At 34.9% G+C, this 16,180-nt stretch overlaps 1 protein-coding gene across 1 annotated transcript in view; it reads left to right on the top strand.

Moving 5' to 3' along the window:
- LOC120540353 (DDB1- and CUL4-associated factor 1-like) overlaps positions 1–16,180 on the top strand; it is a 56,203-nt gene that overhangs the window by 26,912 nt on the left and 13,111 nt on the right. Inside the window, exons 12-18 of the mRNA XM_039771035.1 lie at positions 5,688–5,857; positions 9,052–9,176; positions 10,139–11,399; positions 13,014–13,212; positions 13,615–13,697; positions 14,128–14,212; positions 14,368–14,601. Coding sequence (XP_039626969.1) covers positions 5,688–5,857; positions 9,052–9,176; positions 10,139–11,399; positions 13,014–13,212; positions 13,615–13,697; positions 14,128–14,212; positions 14,368–14,601 — 2,157 coding nt within the window. The remainder of the gene's footprint in view (positions 1–5,687; positions 5,858–9,051; positions 9,177–10,138; positions 11,400–13,013; positions 13,213–13,614; positions 13,698–14,127; positions 14,213–14,367; positions 14,602–16,180) is intronic.

The raw sequence follows: 16,180 nt of genomic DNA, 5'->3' as shown, positions 1-16,180 counted from the left end.
TATTCAGAATGTGTTTGGAGAAATAGCTTTATCAACTCTTATGCAATGTTGTTGTTTTTAATCCTTTTTTTTTTTTTTTTTAAATAATTACTTGATATGTCAGTGTGATGTAGTGATTAAGACTTTGAATTTTTTAGTCATATTTCTAGAATATTAAAGTGTTCCAAGTTGTGAATGTTGTGATGCTAGCCATGTGACCTTTTGCCTTTAATCTCTCCATGTGTGGTGTTGGCTAGTTACAAACCCAAACAAATAAAGATCAGAGAGAGCATAGTATCATTTTATTGACATCCTCACAAAAGTGACTTTAGATTTTTGGAGAGAAGTGTTCTCTCGAAATAGACGTCAATGCTAAATCTGGTATTTTTTTGTATTTAAACTTGTGTTTTTTCTAACCTGATGGCTTAGGCTTTACGATGCCATCTTTATTTGGTCATGTCCTCACTTGGTAGCAAGTATAATGGATTCTGCAAGGAATTTTTGCTTTTTGAATTAAAATAGAGCTGGCAGTGTTCACAAGAGAAACCACTACAGATGCCATTAGAATTACAGATGGACAGTTATTATCATTGGGTTAAGTATATTTGTCATTTGTCAGATGTTGATAAGAAGGGTAGTCTTTAATGTAGCGTGGTGTCGAACTCCGGGCTTGGAGGGCTACAGTGGCTGCAGGTTTTCATTCTAACCCTCTAACCCTCAGTGACCAGTTTTCAATGCTAATCAGCTTCTTTTCCCTTCATTTTAATGACCCTGTTTTTACAGATTTAGTGCTCTGAATTAATTCTTTTCTTCCTTAAATGGCAGCCAAACAGAAATGAGATGTGAAACAAGTCAACCTGCTCAACTAAACTGGGATTTCAAGCTCTGACCAATTTTAGTCCATTCAATATCTTAATGAGAAGCTGATTCTTGCTGTTAATTAAATTCATTATTTAATTACATGGCTTGTTGCTGCTCTCATTCTGCCACAGCAGACATTTCCGAAACTGCTGATTTTTCTGTTTTTTCTAAGAACACTGTCAAAATGTTTTGGTGAGCTAAGAGATCAACCTTATCAAAACCATCACCTTTCTTTATTTTCAGATATTGTGTTATGGGCACAGGTGAGCTGGTCATGTGGCAGCTTCTTTTGTGTCTCATTATTGTTTGGCTGCTAATTAAGGAAAAAGAAACAAGGAGCCTGAGTCAAGTTAATTAAAACTAAAGCAAAAGAAGTTAATTAGCAGCAAAAACTGGTCACTAATAAAGAAGATGGTTAGAATGAAAACCTGCAGCTACAGCGGCCCTCGAGGACCGGAGTTCAGCACCCGTGTAGAGGCTTGATTCGTTAATGGAGAAAATATGTCTTTCCTTTTGACTCAACCGTGGCCACATTTTCATTATATGGTTTAAATACAATGAATTCTGTAATCTACAAATGCCTTACACTTGTCACACAGTAGGTATTTTGCGCATTTAAACATTGTTAAATGAAGACCTTATGGTATTGTACATGTATTTGGGTAAATATGTTCAATGTCCTTAAACTCCTCTATAGGCAAATCTCAGATAGCATATTAAGCACAAAAATTGTACGATTCTGCTAAATGGTCTTTGGGATTCTGCTAAATGGTCTTTGGTCATTCAACTCCGAGTACTTCTAGAGACTTTTGTAAGAGTCTCTGGCAGTTTTTTTTCTGTTTCAGAAAAATTTTGCTTACATTTGTTTTATATAAACTGAACTTTTTTTTTTTTTTTTTACATTTTCCTCACGTCCATCCAGTTACGTGTGACTATACTTTATTTCTTAAAACTGTATGATAATACTAGCTAGACATTTATTTTGTGATATTTTCTGTTTAGTCTTTTTTTTTCCTCCCTCAAATGCGTCCCTTACTGTAAATGTCCAAAATTCTAGCATTTGTAGAAAAATCTATTCTCCTTTTCTGACTTTGAGCTATTTCAATAACGCACAACCTTTAACATTTGCTCCAAAATGAACTGTCAACTATTATAATCACTGACATTTGCACCAAACAGACCCCAACAATATATCTGTCTATTGTTGGTATGGCGGTCGTGCCCTTCAGAAGCCTTTGTATGCTGACTGATATAAGTATCGACCTTTCAGAGCACTTTCTTTTAGCTTATGAAGAGGTTTTAGCCAATCAACAGATTTTCAGACATCATGTGCAAGTAAAATATTTGGAAAGCGACCTAGGGAGGTGCAAGGGATCTCTCGAGCCAGTAGAACTGGTTTGCTTGAATTGATGCAATATTTTTGACTTTTATTTTTTTTTTTTAGCAGTTGCAGTTACTTTGTATTTTAATACTAAATCTCTGAAAGAATAATTTCACAACAGTAGCAGATCCAGAAATGCTTTTGTCTTGCAATGAAGACTAGAAAGTATGTTCTTTGCTAGAGTTGTTTCCTTGGCAACAGCTGGATTCGAAGATGTAGATAATATGTAAATTGTTGGTATGAAGATGAATCCATCTTTACCTGTTTGCTTGCTTATATTTTACCACCTTAATATATTTTTCATTTTATTTCTGTGTCAAGAATTTATGTTGCTGTGCCAAGATATATTGACAGATTACGTGAGTGTCTGTTGTGATGTAGAAAGATATGAGGCATACAATACTGTGTGTTATGTAAAGCACTTTGTGTTCTGATTTAGCAGTAAGGGATAGTGCTAGGGAAATTAAACATTATGTATAAAATTAAGGGCGGCACAGAGTCAAATTTAACTTTTACCAGTTCAAAAGGGTTTAGTTTTTCATTTATTTTTTCTGTCTGTATTGTTTATACAATGAAAATGCAAAGATGATTATCAACATTTTATCTTTATCATCTCTTTTCTATTATATTTTATTGTAATATTGGTATAGCCAAATGTTACTTTGCATAGCACCTGACAAGAGTGAAAAGTTGAACTTATGCTGTGTAGGAGAATATTTAAGCACTTGATTATATTGTAATCCATGTAATGCAAAGATATGGCAAAAGGAAAAAAAATGGGTTTGGGGGGGCTGCACAAGGGAACATTCACTACCATCATTCACTTATAATCAATCAACATTTATTTATATAGCACATTTTCATACAAAAAAATGTAGCTCAAAGTGCTTTACAAAATGAATAGAAAAATAGAAGACACAATAAAAAATAAACATAAGTCAACATTAATTAACATAGAATAAGTAAGGTCCGATGGCCAGGGTGGACAGAAAAAAAAAACTCCAAAAGCTGGAGAAAAAATAAAATCTGTAGGGGTTCCAGACCACGAGACCGCCCAGTCCCCTCTGGGCAATCTACCTAACATAAGTCAAACAGTCCTCTTTGTATTTAGGGTTTTCATGGAAGGACCTGATGATGATGGTCACGTAGACTTCTGGCTTTCAGTCCATCAACCTTGGTGCATCATGATGCTTTGAGTAGGTGGTGGTGGCGCAGGCCGCCACCACAAAGAAACAGAAGAGAGAGTAGGGGTCAGTACAGATTTTGGAGCCACTGTGAATAGTTATTATGATGAATTGAACATACAGAGTATCAGTATTAAGTTAAAGTGAAGTTAGGAGAAAGCCATGTTAAAGTAATGTGTTTTCAGCAGTGTTTTAAAGTGCTCTACTGTATTTGCCTGGCGAATTCCTGTTGGCAGGCTATTCCAGATTTTAAGTGCATAACAGCAGAAGGCCGCCTCACCACTTCTTTTAAGTTTAGCTTTTGGAATTATAAGGAGACACTCATTTGAAGATCTAAGGTTACGATTTGGAATATAACGTGTCAGGCATTCCGATATATACAATGGGGCGAGATTATTTAAGGCTTTATAAACCATAAGCAGTATTTTAAAGTCAATCCTGAATGACACAGGCAACCAGTGTAGTGGCATCAAAACTGGAGAAATGTGTTTGGATTTTCTTTTCCTAGTTAGGATTCTAGCAGCTGCATTCTGCACTCGTTGCAAATGATTTATGTCTTTATTGGGTAGTCCTGAAAGGAGTGCGTTACAGTAATCTAGTCGACTGAAATCAAAAGCGTGAACTAATTTCTTAGCATCTTTCAATGATATAAGAGGTCTAACTTTTGCTATGTTTCTTAAGTGAAAAAATGCTGTCCTAGTGGTCTGATGAATATGCGATTTAAAATTCAGATTACAGTCAACAGTTATCCCTAAGTTTTTTTACTTCCGTCTTAACTTTTAATCCTAATGCATCAAGTTTATTTCTGATAAACTCATTGAATCCGTTTTTGCCAACTACTAAAATTTCAGTTTTCTCTTTATTTAGTTTGAGAAAATTACTATTCATCCATTCAGAAATACCAGTAAGACATTGTGTTAGTGTATCGAAAGAGTCGGAGTCATCAGGTGCTATTGATAAGTACAGCTGTGTGTCATTAGCATAGCTGTGGTAACTCGCGTTGTGCCCTGAGATAATCTGACCTAACAGAAGCATATAGATTGAGAAAAGCAGCGGACCCAGGATAGAGCTTTGTGGAACACCATATCGGATATCATGTGTCTTTGAGATGTGATTACCACAACTCGTAAAGAATTTTCTACCTGCCAGGTAGGATTCAAACCATATAAGTAAGATGATGCAACTTAAAGTGACTTTATCAGTTCAGGATACGTTTTTCACTTCAGTTTCATTGTATTCTTATTTTAACAGTGGAAATGTAAATATTTTTTCCAATTTTGTGTTTTTGTTTGAATATAGTTTTCACAGTTCTATATTATTTAGAGCCATTTGTAATGAACCTAACTGGAAAACTGAATTCATAATGAATCAGACATAAAGAACTTGGTAACAGGTTAAATGAAAACTGCTTTACAGTCCAAAATAATAAGGTACCCTGAAGGTGGAGTTTTGAAGAATTAAAGCTAACGGTGCCTTACAGTTTATCAAGTCTGTGTTTTATATGTATAACAAATCAAATTTAAGACGAACGCTAGTCAGAGGTGTTATGCAGGAGTTGGGCTTCAAAATCTATCCTAGTTGATTCACAAGAAGGCTGTGCTTAAATAACACGGAAGGATAGTGCATATGCATGGGTGGAAGACAGAAGAAGAGAGAGAGAGAGAGTGTGCGAGTGCACGAGCACAGGCATCAGAGCAGCTATGTTTTGAAAGGATCTAAGGAAGGCTTGAACACCTGTACCAGCATAAGTGCACTGAATTCATGGGCGTGCAGGAAATGGGAAGTGCAGCTATAGTGAGTATGATAGAGAGGTTGTGCCCAGCAAGAGGGCTGACTGGAGGTAAAGAAGAGGTGAACATGCATGTGTTTACTGTGTGTAAGGGAGTGAGGTGTTTGCTTTTTTTTTTTTTTGAGAAATGCAGCAAATGAATGTTTGCTTATATTGGAAGTGAAAGTGTTTTTAAAATATAAATAATTGTCAAAATTTTGTTAAACCTGCTTTCACCCTCCTGACCAACCCAATTCAGACTATGAACTGTAGGAAAATTGGTATTTGCAACAGGTTAACATTATTAACTCATTAATGTTGTTCCATTTCTGTTTGTGGCCTAGTCTTCCTCATGTGATGTTTCTGATTATGCTATAATTAAAAACACTGGGGAAGAGGAACGTTTAGTAGGTGGAAGTGTTAATTGCCCACTCTCTTTTATGCCTAATAATATAAGGCATATAATTTAAAACATGATTCCATCTAACTTTCCTCTTTTGCTTCTTTTGTTTAGGCCTGTTCTTATACACGGGAACAAGTTGTAGAAATGATGGAATTTCTGATCGAATATGGTCCAGCTCGTCTTTGCTGGGAGCCAGCTGAAGTATTCCACAAACTTTCCTGTATCCAGCTTATGCTTCAGTTAATTTCTATATCTTGTGACTGGAGAACATATTACGGACGGTAGGATACAATTATGTTTTGTAGTGCAGAACTAGGATTTTTTTTTTAAATAGGCTTTTTATGCTATGTGTTTTTGTCTAACAAAGTAACTATCTTTATGAACAACTGCTAATATAACTGGTTATATATTTACAGAATATGTTCTATGTTAAAGTTTTACCACTTTTCATCCTAATTTTTTTCAATTTGCATTTTTATGTATTTTTCTTACAATGTGGCCATAAGTTGATGAAAATTTCTAAAATATTTGAAAATCATTAATGTAAAACCGGGAAATAAATGAGAAATTCTATAAAGAGCTAGGCTATAGCTTGTTATAATAGACAGCAGGCATGTGACTGAAAACTGTGTCTCTCTTTAATCCTTTTGGCAGCAGCGGTATTTTAACTTATATTTCCAGTAAAGTACTACATATGTGTGGCTATTTTATTTTTGAAAGACCATTGATTTTTTTGAAACTGCTGCTCTTTTGAAATTATGAATAACAAGCTTGGCTACACCTGCTGCAATGACTGAAGTGAACAGTCAAGCATCCTGCTTTCACAATTACCAGGAAAAAAAGATGGCTTTTGGAAGTGAATGCAGTAGTGTGAGCACAGTAAAACTGTGTTCCTTGTTGCGTTACATTGCCTAAAATGAATTAGTTTTAATTACTTTGCAGTTTATCTTCAGTGCTACTATTTTAAAACAGAAGAAAAGTGGTTATGTAATGGGTGCAGCCAAAAGGAATAATTTTTCATTTGTAAGGCACCCAATACTAGAAAAAATGAGAGGCTGTGTCACATCTGAAGTGTTGCAGCATAGAAAAGACCCACCTTTCGCTAAATAACATAATTACACATGTTTAGTGATTGTGTGAAATGAAAGACTTTAACCGTAACACTATCGGAGCACCACAGTGAGACCCTTGAGCGATAATAATGTGTCGGCCTTGCTTGCTGGCCTGCTTCACAGAGAAAGATAAATCAAAATTATTAGTTACTACTGGCATATTGGACAACTCAACAAGGTCTTCTGTATTTATGATTTTATTTCTAATGATGTTAGCTTATGGGTTAAATGAAAACTGGATTGGCAATTTCCAAATATCTAGTAATAAAGTGAACCAAGGAGACTTTGTTCCAAGAATCTCTCTAATCATTCCTCTTATTGTATGTGGTGAGCACCAAGTCCTCTGACATGTTTTGTATTGCACCTATATGTGATCATAGCAGCAGTAACCTCTCTACCTCATGTAGCAACACACCATTTCTGTCACTGCAGATGGATCAGAGTTATTTTACTAACATAATTCAAATGCCACCTGTAGATCCTGGAAAAAAAACAGATTAAAGGAGGAAGCAAATGGAAACACTTTAAGAGTCTGTGTGCTACAGGTATCTTCTTAGAAAGTAGTTAAAGACTATGAAGCTGTTCTCTTTTAATGTCTATGACTAAATAACTTTTTTGGTGTGATGTGTTAAGTTTTATTATAATTAAAGAAAAATCAGAATGCTAGTAGTTTTCCATTTGCAAAAAACACCTTAGCATGAAACAACAGTTAAAGATCTTGGGTTTAAGACTCAAATGATCGGACGAATAACAATAATTGAAGTGTTTGGAAAATGTGTAAATCAAAAAACGGAGCAGCGGAGTAGATAACACTGTGTGATGGTTAGGGTTGGCTCCACTGTCCCTTGGCAGCTTTAACCTGGAACCATCAATGACACGTTAAGAAATTTAGATCTTTAATTATTCGATACATTTAACACTAGAATTACCAAAGCCTATGAAAAAACTCATAAATCCGGCCCACCTTAAATCCCTTTGCACCTCTCTGTCAGCGTCTTTTGTCTTGTAAATGTGCTGATCAAGACAATAACGGGCACAAAGTTCTCCCAGTTCCAGCCTTGGGTGTGTGGGAACTATTAATGTTTGAATTTGATGATTGCATATAGTGTGGAACTGACCTCTCTGTACTATTCTTTCTGCCACCATTCACCAAAATTATGCAGACTGGGCAAGATCGGGGGGGAAAAAAAAAAAAAAAAACCTGCGGTCACTGATTACAATTACAAGATGGTATGCGAATGAATATGAATAATGTTGCATCCGTGCCACAGTGTTTTCCGAAAGGTTATCCATCCAGATCAGAGAATTTCCACTTCAATTGTCTCAAAACGCCACTCACGTCTACAGTTATTCCCAGTTTCAAAACTAACAGCGTCAGATCTCTTGTTGTGGGGGGTGGATAGTATGTATCGTGAGTGAGAGAATAAAAGTGAAAAAAAAAATGCTAACTTTTACAAGTGCTATGCATTTAAACCAGCTGTTACATACGCAAATCAAATGTATGTTTTTATTGTATAATGTTAACATTAAGAACAGCTCACTACTCTAAATATACGAGGCAGTCAGGATTGAACCCGTGGACTCTTGATTAAAAGTCAGCAAATCTTAACCACTGCACCACGGAAGCTGTTGCATTATCCTTGAACCTTTTGTGAAAGTGTTTTTGATCTTTGTAATTCAGGCTTCACACATAACATAGTTTGTCTATATGTTGTCATTTATTACTAAAATATAAAAAAGTTTCTGTTTTAACAATATGTTTACACAGATTATTGTAGAAACAGAACATATATGAAATGCATGTGATCTAAATAACGGATCTATTATTTTCATTCTAAAATTCCAGCACTTCACTCCCAGATAATCAAGGCTGCAACTGGGAGAACTTTGTGCCCATTCTGCGGCATTTAGGAGGGGAAGGAGGGTGGTTGGTGGAATAGTAGGCTGCTTGTCTTGATTGGCACATTTACAAGACAAAAGACACTGATGGAGAGGTGTGCAGGGATTTAAGGTGGGCCGGATTTATGAGTCTTTTTATAGGCTTTGGTAATTCTAGTGTTAAAACAAATTTTTACTAGGTTTATAAGTTCAAATGCCTGTATACACTTTGCAAAGCAAAAAGAATTAAGAATGCTGTTAACAATTACACACACAATTTAAATGAATGCAGAAAAAATGATGTACCACATGAGGTTAATTGCTAGCTTTATGTTCCTGTAGGTGAAGTCAAGGCTGAGGTTTCTTGTTGCGAGGTTTCTTGTTGTGTTAAGAGTGATATTAGGACAATAGCAATGCCTGCTTTATTACAGATTTTACTAAAGCATATTATTGTAATGTGTTTATTTTCCTGTTTGTTTTAATAGGAGTGATACTGTACGATATGCTCTTGATGTACTTGCCATCCTTACAGTAGTGCCCAAAACACAGTTCCTGTTAGCTGAACCTGTGGATTTACTAGATGAAAATGGGTCAACTGTTTCAACAGTTGGTAAGAGTTATTGTCCTCTGTATTTGTGCAATGGTGGGTAATAAATACAAAATGGGGTGTATATCAAATGTGATATATACTAAAGGTGATGAATATAATCCTCTAACTGTAGATCCATTCAAAGTTTCAGATTTGTTTCGAATGTTCATTATTATAGCTTTTATTTTGGTCTGTAGCACATAATCAGTCTACTACTATAGCCTATTATGTGAAGAGTAATTTACTTCATTAAATAAGCAGTCTTTTCATACCCATCGATCCAGATGAAGAAAGAAAACACAAAAAACTCTTACAAAAGGAACAGTTTTCCATTTGTTGCCGTTTATAGGAGACATTTATAATCTTTTAAATTTTTGAGGGTCAGGGATTTCTGTTGAACTAGATAGATTTATTTATTTATTTATTTTTTAAAATTGGGAAAGCTCAGTCTAACTTGTATTTGCATATAGACTTCCTTCAGGTAAGTAAATCATCTGTAACAACTTAAGAAACTAACTATGCCTTTTTTAAAGGAGAATGTCTTTACTTCTCCGAGTCTCCATGATGAACTCTTCTAGTGTAAGCCAAAGAATTTTGTAAAAGTTTGTTGATTTTAGTAATTTCAGCAAAATTTATAGATACCTTAATTCTTCTGCCTGCTTACTTCTCCATGCTTGGGCCTATCTTTTAATTTCATGACAGTCTACTACTAGCTTTTCATTCCATCCCTCATTCATTCCAAACGGGTTTTCCAGTCATGTGAGGAGCTGTTAGGTGCTTCGTTCTCCCATAAATTTGATTTTGCGTTTTACCTAATTAGTAATTATGTGAATAGTTTATCTACAAATATGTTTGATTTTGTTAATTTTAAACATACTCATTTTTGAAGAAATCTTGCATTTCTTTGTATACATGTGTCCATTGGCTTTCTTAAAATTGATTCTGATACTGTATTTCTTTCCTTTTAATTATTCGTGTTGCAGGAATGAGTATAATCCTTGGAGTTGCAGAAGGAGAAGTATTTGTGAATGATGCAGAAATCCAGAAATCAGCTCTTCAGGTTATTATTAATTGTGTATGTGCTCCAGATAAACGCATATCAAGTATTGGAAAGTTAGTTTTGGATACTCCTAGGCGCAGACCTCACCAAAATCCAAAATGCTGTGAGAATGTCCTGACCAAAATGTGGAATGTAGTTCAGTCCAACAATGGCATCAAAGTTCTTCTTTCTTTGCTAACTGTTAAGATGCCAATCACTGATGCTGATCAGATTCGAGCTCTTGCCTGCAAAGCTTTGGTTGGACTGTCTCGGAGTAGTACTGTGAAACAAATTATTAGTAAGCTGCCACTCTTCAGCAGTGGTCAAATACAGCAACTCATGAGGGAACCTGTTCTACAGGACAAAAGGAATGAGCATGTGAAATTTTGCAAATATGCAGCAGAATTGATCGAGAGAGTTTCTGGAAAGCCATTGCTAATTGGCACTGATGTTTCACTTGCTCGACTTCAGAAGGCAGATGTAGTAGCACAATCACGTATTTCATTTTCTGAAAAGGAACTTCTGTTGCTAATTAGAAATCACCTTGTCTCCAAGGGACTGCATGACACTGCTGCAGCACTTACCAAAGAAGCTGATCTCCCCATGGCTTTAGTTTCTCATTCCTCTTCTGCCTTTCTTCCTGTTGCAAGTTCTACTGCTTCTGTTGTACTTCCACGTACGCCTCGCCTGGCAAATGGAGTCTCCCCCAGGATAAGCAATCACCCATCTATATCCAATGCTCCATCTACTAGCCTTGGACAAGTCAGACCATCAACTTCTCAGGTTCAACCGACTGTTTTGTTCCCACAGGCTAATGGGTCTCCACTGATTGGCAAAATATGCTTTACCAGGGAAAGGCCATCTCCTTGCAATGGCAAAAAACTCAGAATCATGCGACAAAAGTCTGATCATGGAGCTTACAATCAGAGTCCAGCAATGAAAAAGCAGTTAGATCGACATCTTCCATCTCCTCCTACTTTGGACAGTATCATCACAGAGTACCTGAGAGAGCAACATGCTCGTTGTAAGAACCCAGTGACAACGTGCCCCCCATTCTCTCTTTTTACCCCGCACCAGTGCCCTGAGCCCAAGCAGAGATGCCAGGCTCCAACTAACTTTACTTCTCGTCTCACACGTAGGGTTATTTTTCCCAAGTATGGTGGTGTGGATGGCGGTTGCTTCAATAGACAACTTGTTTTCAGCAGGTACTGTTTCTGAGATTGTTAATGAATTAATACATACAAGTTTATTGCCTTGAAATAATGTTATTTTTAAGATATGGTGTCCATGTCAAATAAACCAGTTAGATTACACTTAATTATGTATTTTGTCTCGATTTTTGTGTGGTATGGTGTTATGATGTCTGGCAGTGTTAGCCCATATTAAAACTTTTTTTTTTTTTCTTCCTAGTCTCATGTTGTGCCATTTGTAGGCTTTTCGGAATTTTGTATTCTTCTTTGTATTGTGTGCTTTGTGTTTCTTATAACTTAACAGCTAGTATATGACTCTGTTAATTATACAAGTTAATTCATTTAAAACCGTAAAAGAAAGCACCATGTATTAAAATATGTTCCTTCAGAAAGATAAAGAACAGGTATTTTGTCAGTGTAATACTGCAAAATCTGGCATCCCATGAACTGAATGGAAGCTGAAGTGGAACTTAAAAGTAACCCATCTGTGTCAAATCAACAGATGTTCCTGATGAACCATCTCTGGTTTGCTTCATACTTGTTGATGATAATGCCATTGAACCCAATAACTAGTGTGCTAAATTATAGGCTTTATTTTTCATTAGTTTCTGAGATATTAAGACTTTTAAAAGGGGTGTGGCCCTAATTTTACTACAAGAATGACAGTGTTGCATAAGTTAAATTTTACACTGTTAATGCCAGATGCATTATATTTTCAGGAATTGTTATTCAGGGTTAGATGTCTTTAACATCAAAAACAGTTGCGTATTTGCCAATTTTTAGGTTGCTGAAAATTGTTTAAAAAAAAAAAAATACAATTTTTTTTCTTCAACTATGGCCTCCTATATCTCCACACTAAGTCGCATCAGATCATTCAGATTTTAAAAGTTTTTACTCCTGTTACAGTTCTTTAACAATTAAGTGCTTGTCTGAAAGAAATCGAGCTATGATTTATGAAGCATTAAACATGGGGGGAAAAAAAATCACACCTGTATTTCAAATGCTTATTCCCCATTAGTGCTGATCATTGAAATTCTGCAGATATAGTTTGGTTCAAGGTACCAACTTCATATTTTAGGTGGTAGGCAGGGCAAGGAATTAATCAAAAAGCTGATGTTTATTTCCAGTACTGGTACTGTGCTATTTTTAATTTTTTTTTAATATCATTTTCCTGTACCTGTTAGAAGATTAGCCACAGTGTCCTGGACTAGTTAAAAACAAACAAGGGATGACTGGTTAAATCCTGTTTACAATAAATTACAACAGTTAACCCGAGAATTGACAAAGGCATTAAGACACACAATCTTATTTTTTTTTTTTTTTTGTCATTCATAGAAAATTTAATGACATCCTTATTTTCATGTCTTTCAGACATTCCAATAAAGGTTTAAGAGGCTTTAATTTTGGTTTATAAAGTTGTTTTTATTTTTTTCTTCACTAAATGTAAGTTACAGCTCAGTTTTTTTTTTTTTTTTTAACACATTTTTAAATGTGTTGGTAAACATTTTTTTTCTTTTTGGGGATTTTTTAATGTGTTTTATGGACTTGTACTGGTGTTAGCGATTTGGAGATATTTGGTTATCATTATGCGTTGTGGTTTTTTATCTCTCAAACCCCTGTTGTTCATAGGTTTCGTCCAATCTCTGTCTTTCGGGAGGCCGATGAGGATGAGAGTGGTTTTGTGTGTTGTGCATTTTCAGCAAGAGAACGATTTTTAATGTTGGGAACATGCAATGGACAATTGAAACTGTATAATGTCTTCACTGGTCAAGAAGAAGCCAGTTACAACTGTCATAGTACTGCGATCTCACACCTTGAACCATCTAGAGTAAGTCACTTTATTGAACAGAATGTTTGAAGAAATTACTGTTTCCCCCAATAAAGAATTTTGCTAATACAACTATTTTTCTCAAAGGAGTTGGACAAGGGCTGTTTTTGCCTTTGTTTGCTCTAGACGAAAATAAGCAGAAGTTAATTTCAAGCTAAAAAAATAATCGTGTTAGAAACAATATTTCAATAGTAGTAGTCTCAACAGCCAAAATTGTGCCTTTCTATTTTTGTTTGGTAATTTGGAATTATGTTTCTTTTCTGTCCTCCCCAAAATAGCTTATCAATAACACTTGATTTACTACCACATTTAAAATTCCATGTTCTTGATATATTTGTATTCTTGTCACCCTATATAGGAACATTAGTAAAATTTTTCTATTTTTCTCCTTCTAAAATCTAGGATGGGTCGTTGCTGTTAACCTCAACCAACTGGCGATTACCCCATTCAGCCCTTTGGGGCATGAAATCGGTTTTTGACATGAAGTAAGAATCTGATTGTTCAGCAGAATGGAATAACATATTTGATACTACACTAGTTATTAATGCACACATTAGTTAACTATTCTTAAAAATATAAACAGTAATAACTCCAAAACTTTAAAGTTAAATATTGGTAAACAATTGTGTTTTTGATCTTTGAAGCTATTGCTTTGCTGGCAAACTGAAAAATATCACTGACATTTGACTGTTTATCTGATTTGATCAAAGTGCATGAAGTTACTACTGATTAATTTCTTTGTCCTTCGCCTTTTGGTTAAATTTAATCACTGTTTTATAATGAGTTTTTTTTTTTTCTATAATGGAATATTTGCTTAGTTAAATTAAAGAGCAATTATTCATGGCGGTCAAATTTCATGCAGTAAGGTGAAGTTTTTTCTTTGCGTGATCTTATTTTGGTATTTTTAATTTCTAGGCACTCATTTGTAGAAGATCGTTATGTAGAGTTTAGTAAACTTTCACAAGACCGAGTAATTGGAACAAAAGACGATATTGCACATGTAAGTTGTTTATAGTTGGAATTGTATTTTTTTGTAGAGCTTTACACGATTTGTACTATGTGTTTAGATGTCTAAACACCATTTTTTGCTTTACTGTAACCTCAAAGTTTGGTTTTTTTCTCTTTTTTACTTTTTTTATTTTTTTTTTAATATAGATTTATGATATCCAGACTGGACAGAATATCCTTACACTTTACAACCCTGATCTTTCAAACAATTACAAAAGGAACTGTGCCACCTTTAACCCCACTGATGATTTGGTATTAAATGATGGAGTACTTTGGGATGTTCGTGATTCTCAGGCCATTCACAAGTTTGATAAATTCAATATGAACATCAGTGGAGTATTTCACCCAAATGGATTGGAGATAATAATTAATACTGAAATTGTATCCTTTATGGTTGAAATTTATTTATAAGTTATTACAAGTGGAGATTATATTGCCAAAGGATATTCCTTTGTATAGTTAATTTTACATGTTTATGCGTTTACAAATATTGTACTTTTATTAGCACTTCAATGTTTTAACAGTTTTGTTTTTTTTTTTAAACTGAAACAATTAAATCAATAGCTCTATCTTTCCTGAGGTCTTTTGCCAATGCAGACCATGTGGTCTATATTTAGAAATGTTGTAGGAAGTTTTCTTTCATAAGCATTCTTCCCCTTGTATAAATGTTAATAAATGCGGTTGACAAGGGAAACCAGGGCAGAGCAGATTGTGGCAGAATGAAAACTTCTGGTATTGTTTTGTAAAATGATGCTGATAGTCTGCTGATTTGGGACATACGACTTGAACAAATACTCCCCTTGTTGCTATGGTGACTGACTACCCAAGATAGTACAAGTCAGAGGATTCTGTGGTATTCCAAAATTATCTTCAATGTTTGTAATGGTTTTCTTCAGGTATTTTGTCTTGCACTGTAGAGTGCATTTTACTTTTGAAGAAGTAAAATAGTGGGAAAAAAAGTTACCAAAACATTAAATACTCTGAATTCCCTTAAGTTGTAGCATTGTATTTTGGAAAACCTTTAATCACAGACCCAAAGTTAAATGAAGAAAATGTTTTTTGATTGTAAAAAGTGCATGCCTAAAAACCACAGACTTTGATTTATAATATACATACAAACACATCATTTGAATCATACAGAAAGAATCACGTGCCTCACGTTTAAATTGGAGCATAAAAAAAAGTATCTTTTAATAGAGGTGATTCTTAGTTTTCTTTTTGTTTTTTTTAAACAATTTTCAGTACTTGCTACACATACACGAGTGGTGATCAAAATAGTAAGCCTGATCTATTAAGTGAAACACCAGTAGAAACAAACAAATGCTATCATATTCACAAATACATTTTGTTTCAGATCATATGTTTTTGTATTTCTTCTGCAACTTGTCTTTATCAGCAGCACACCACATAGCTTGAAGGCAAGTCCTGGTTGGTGGTCACACATGGCCTGATCTATAGAATAAGAGGATTATGGCAACTTCTTGAAAGTACAGTTCTGTAGAAGGTTCACAGGTTCCATTTTTGAAAACCAGGAGGAAGGACAGCTATTTTTTCCTCACTGACCCTACCAGATTGAATGCCAAAATAGCCAATTTGTATCAGTATGATGCTGGTCTGTGTTAAGTGGTCCTTCTAAAGAATGTACTCAATATGGCTTTTAACCTCTGTATCAAAAGAACTTGTTCACATGATCTTGTCCATACTGCCATAAAACTTCATTTCTTAGCCATTAGAGAATTAAAATCTCTCTATTGATTCAGGTGTTTTTTGACTTTCATCCTTTGTTATTAAGTGCTTCAAAAAAACTTTTGTCTTTATTGATAAGCTTAAGAATCTGATGCTTCATTTTAGGAGGCTTCAAAACTTTTTGATCTGACATTATAATTAAAAATTAACATCTAATCTTTGTTATACTTGTTTTTACCTTGAATTGTGTCTCTTAACACATTTCAGCAACAGA

The sequence above is a fragment of the Polypterus senegalus genome, chromosome 12 (assembly GCF_016835505.1).
Source record: "Polypterus senegalus isolate Bchr_013 chromosome 12, ASM1683550v1, whole genome shotgun sequence".
NCBI lineage: Eukaryota > Metazoa > Chordata > Cladistia > Polypteriformes > Polypteridae > Polypterus > Polypterus senegalus.
The sequence above is the reverse complement of the archived record's forward strand: the minus strand, read 5'-3'. Positions and strand labels throughout refer to the sequence as shown.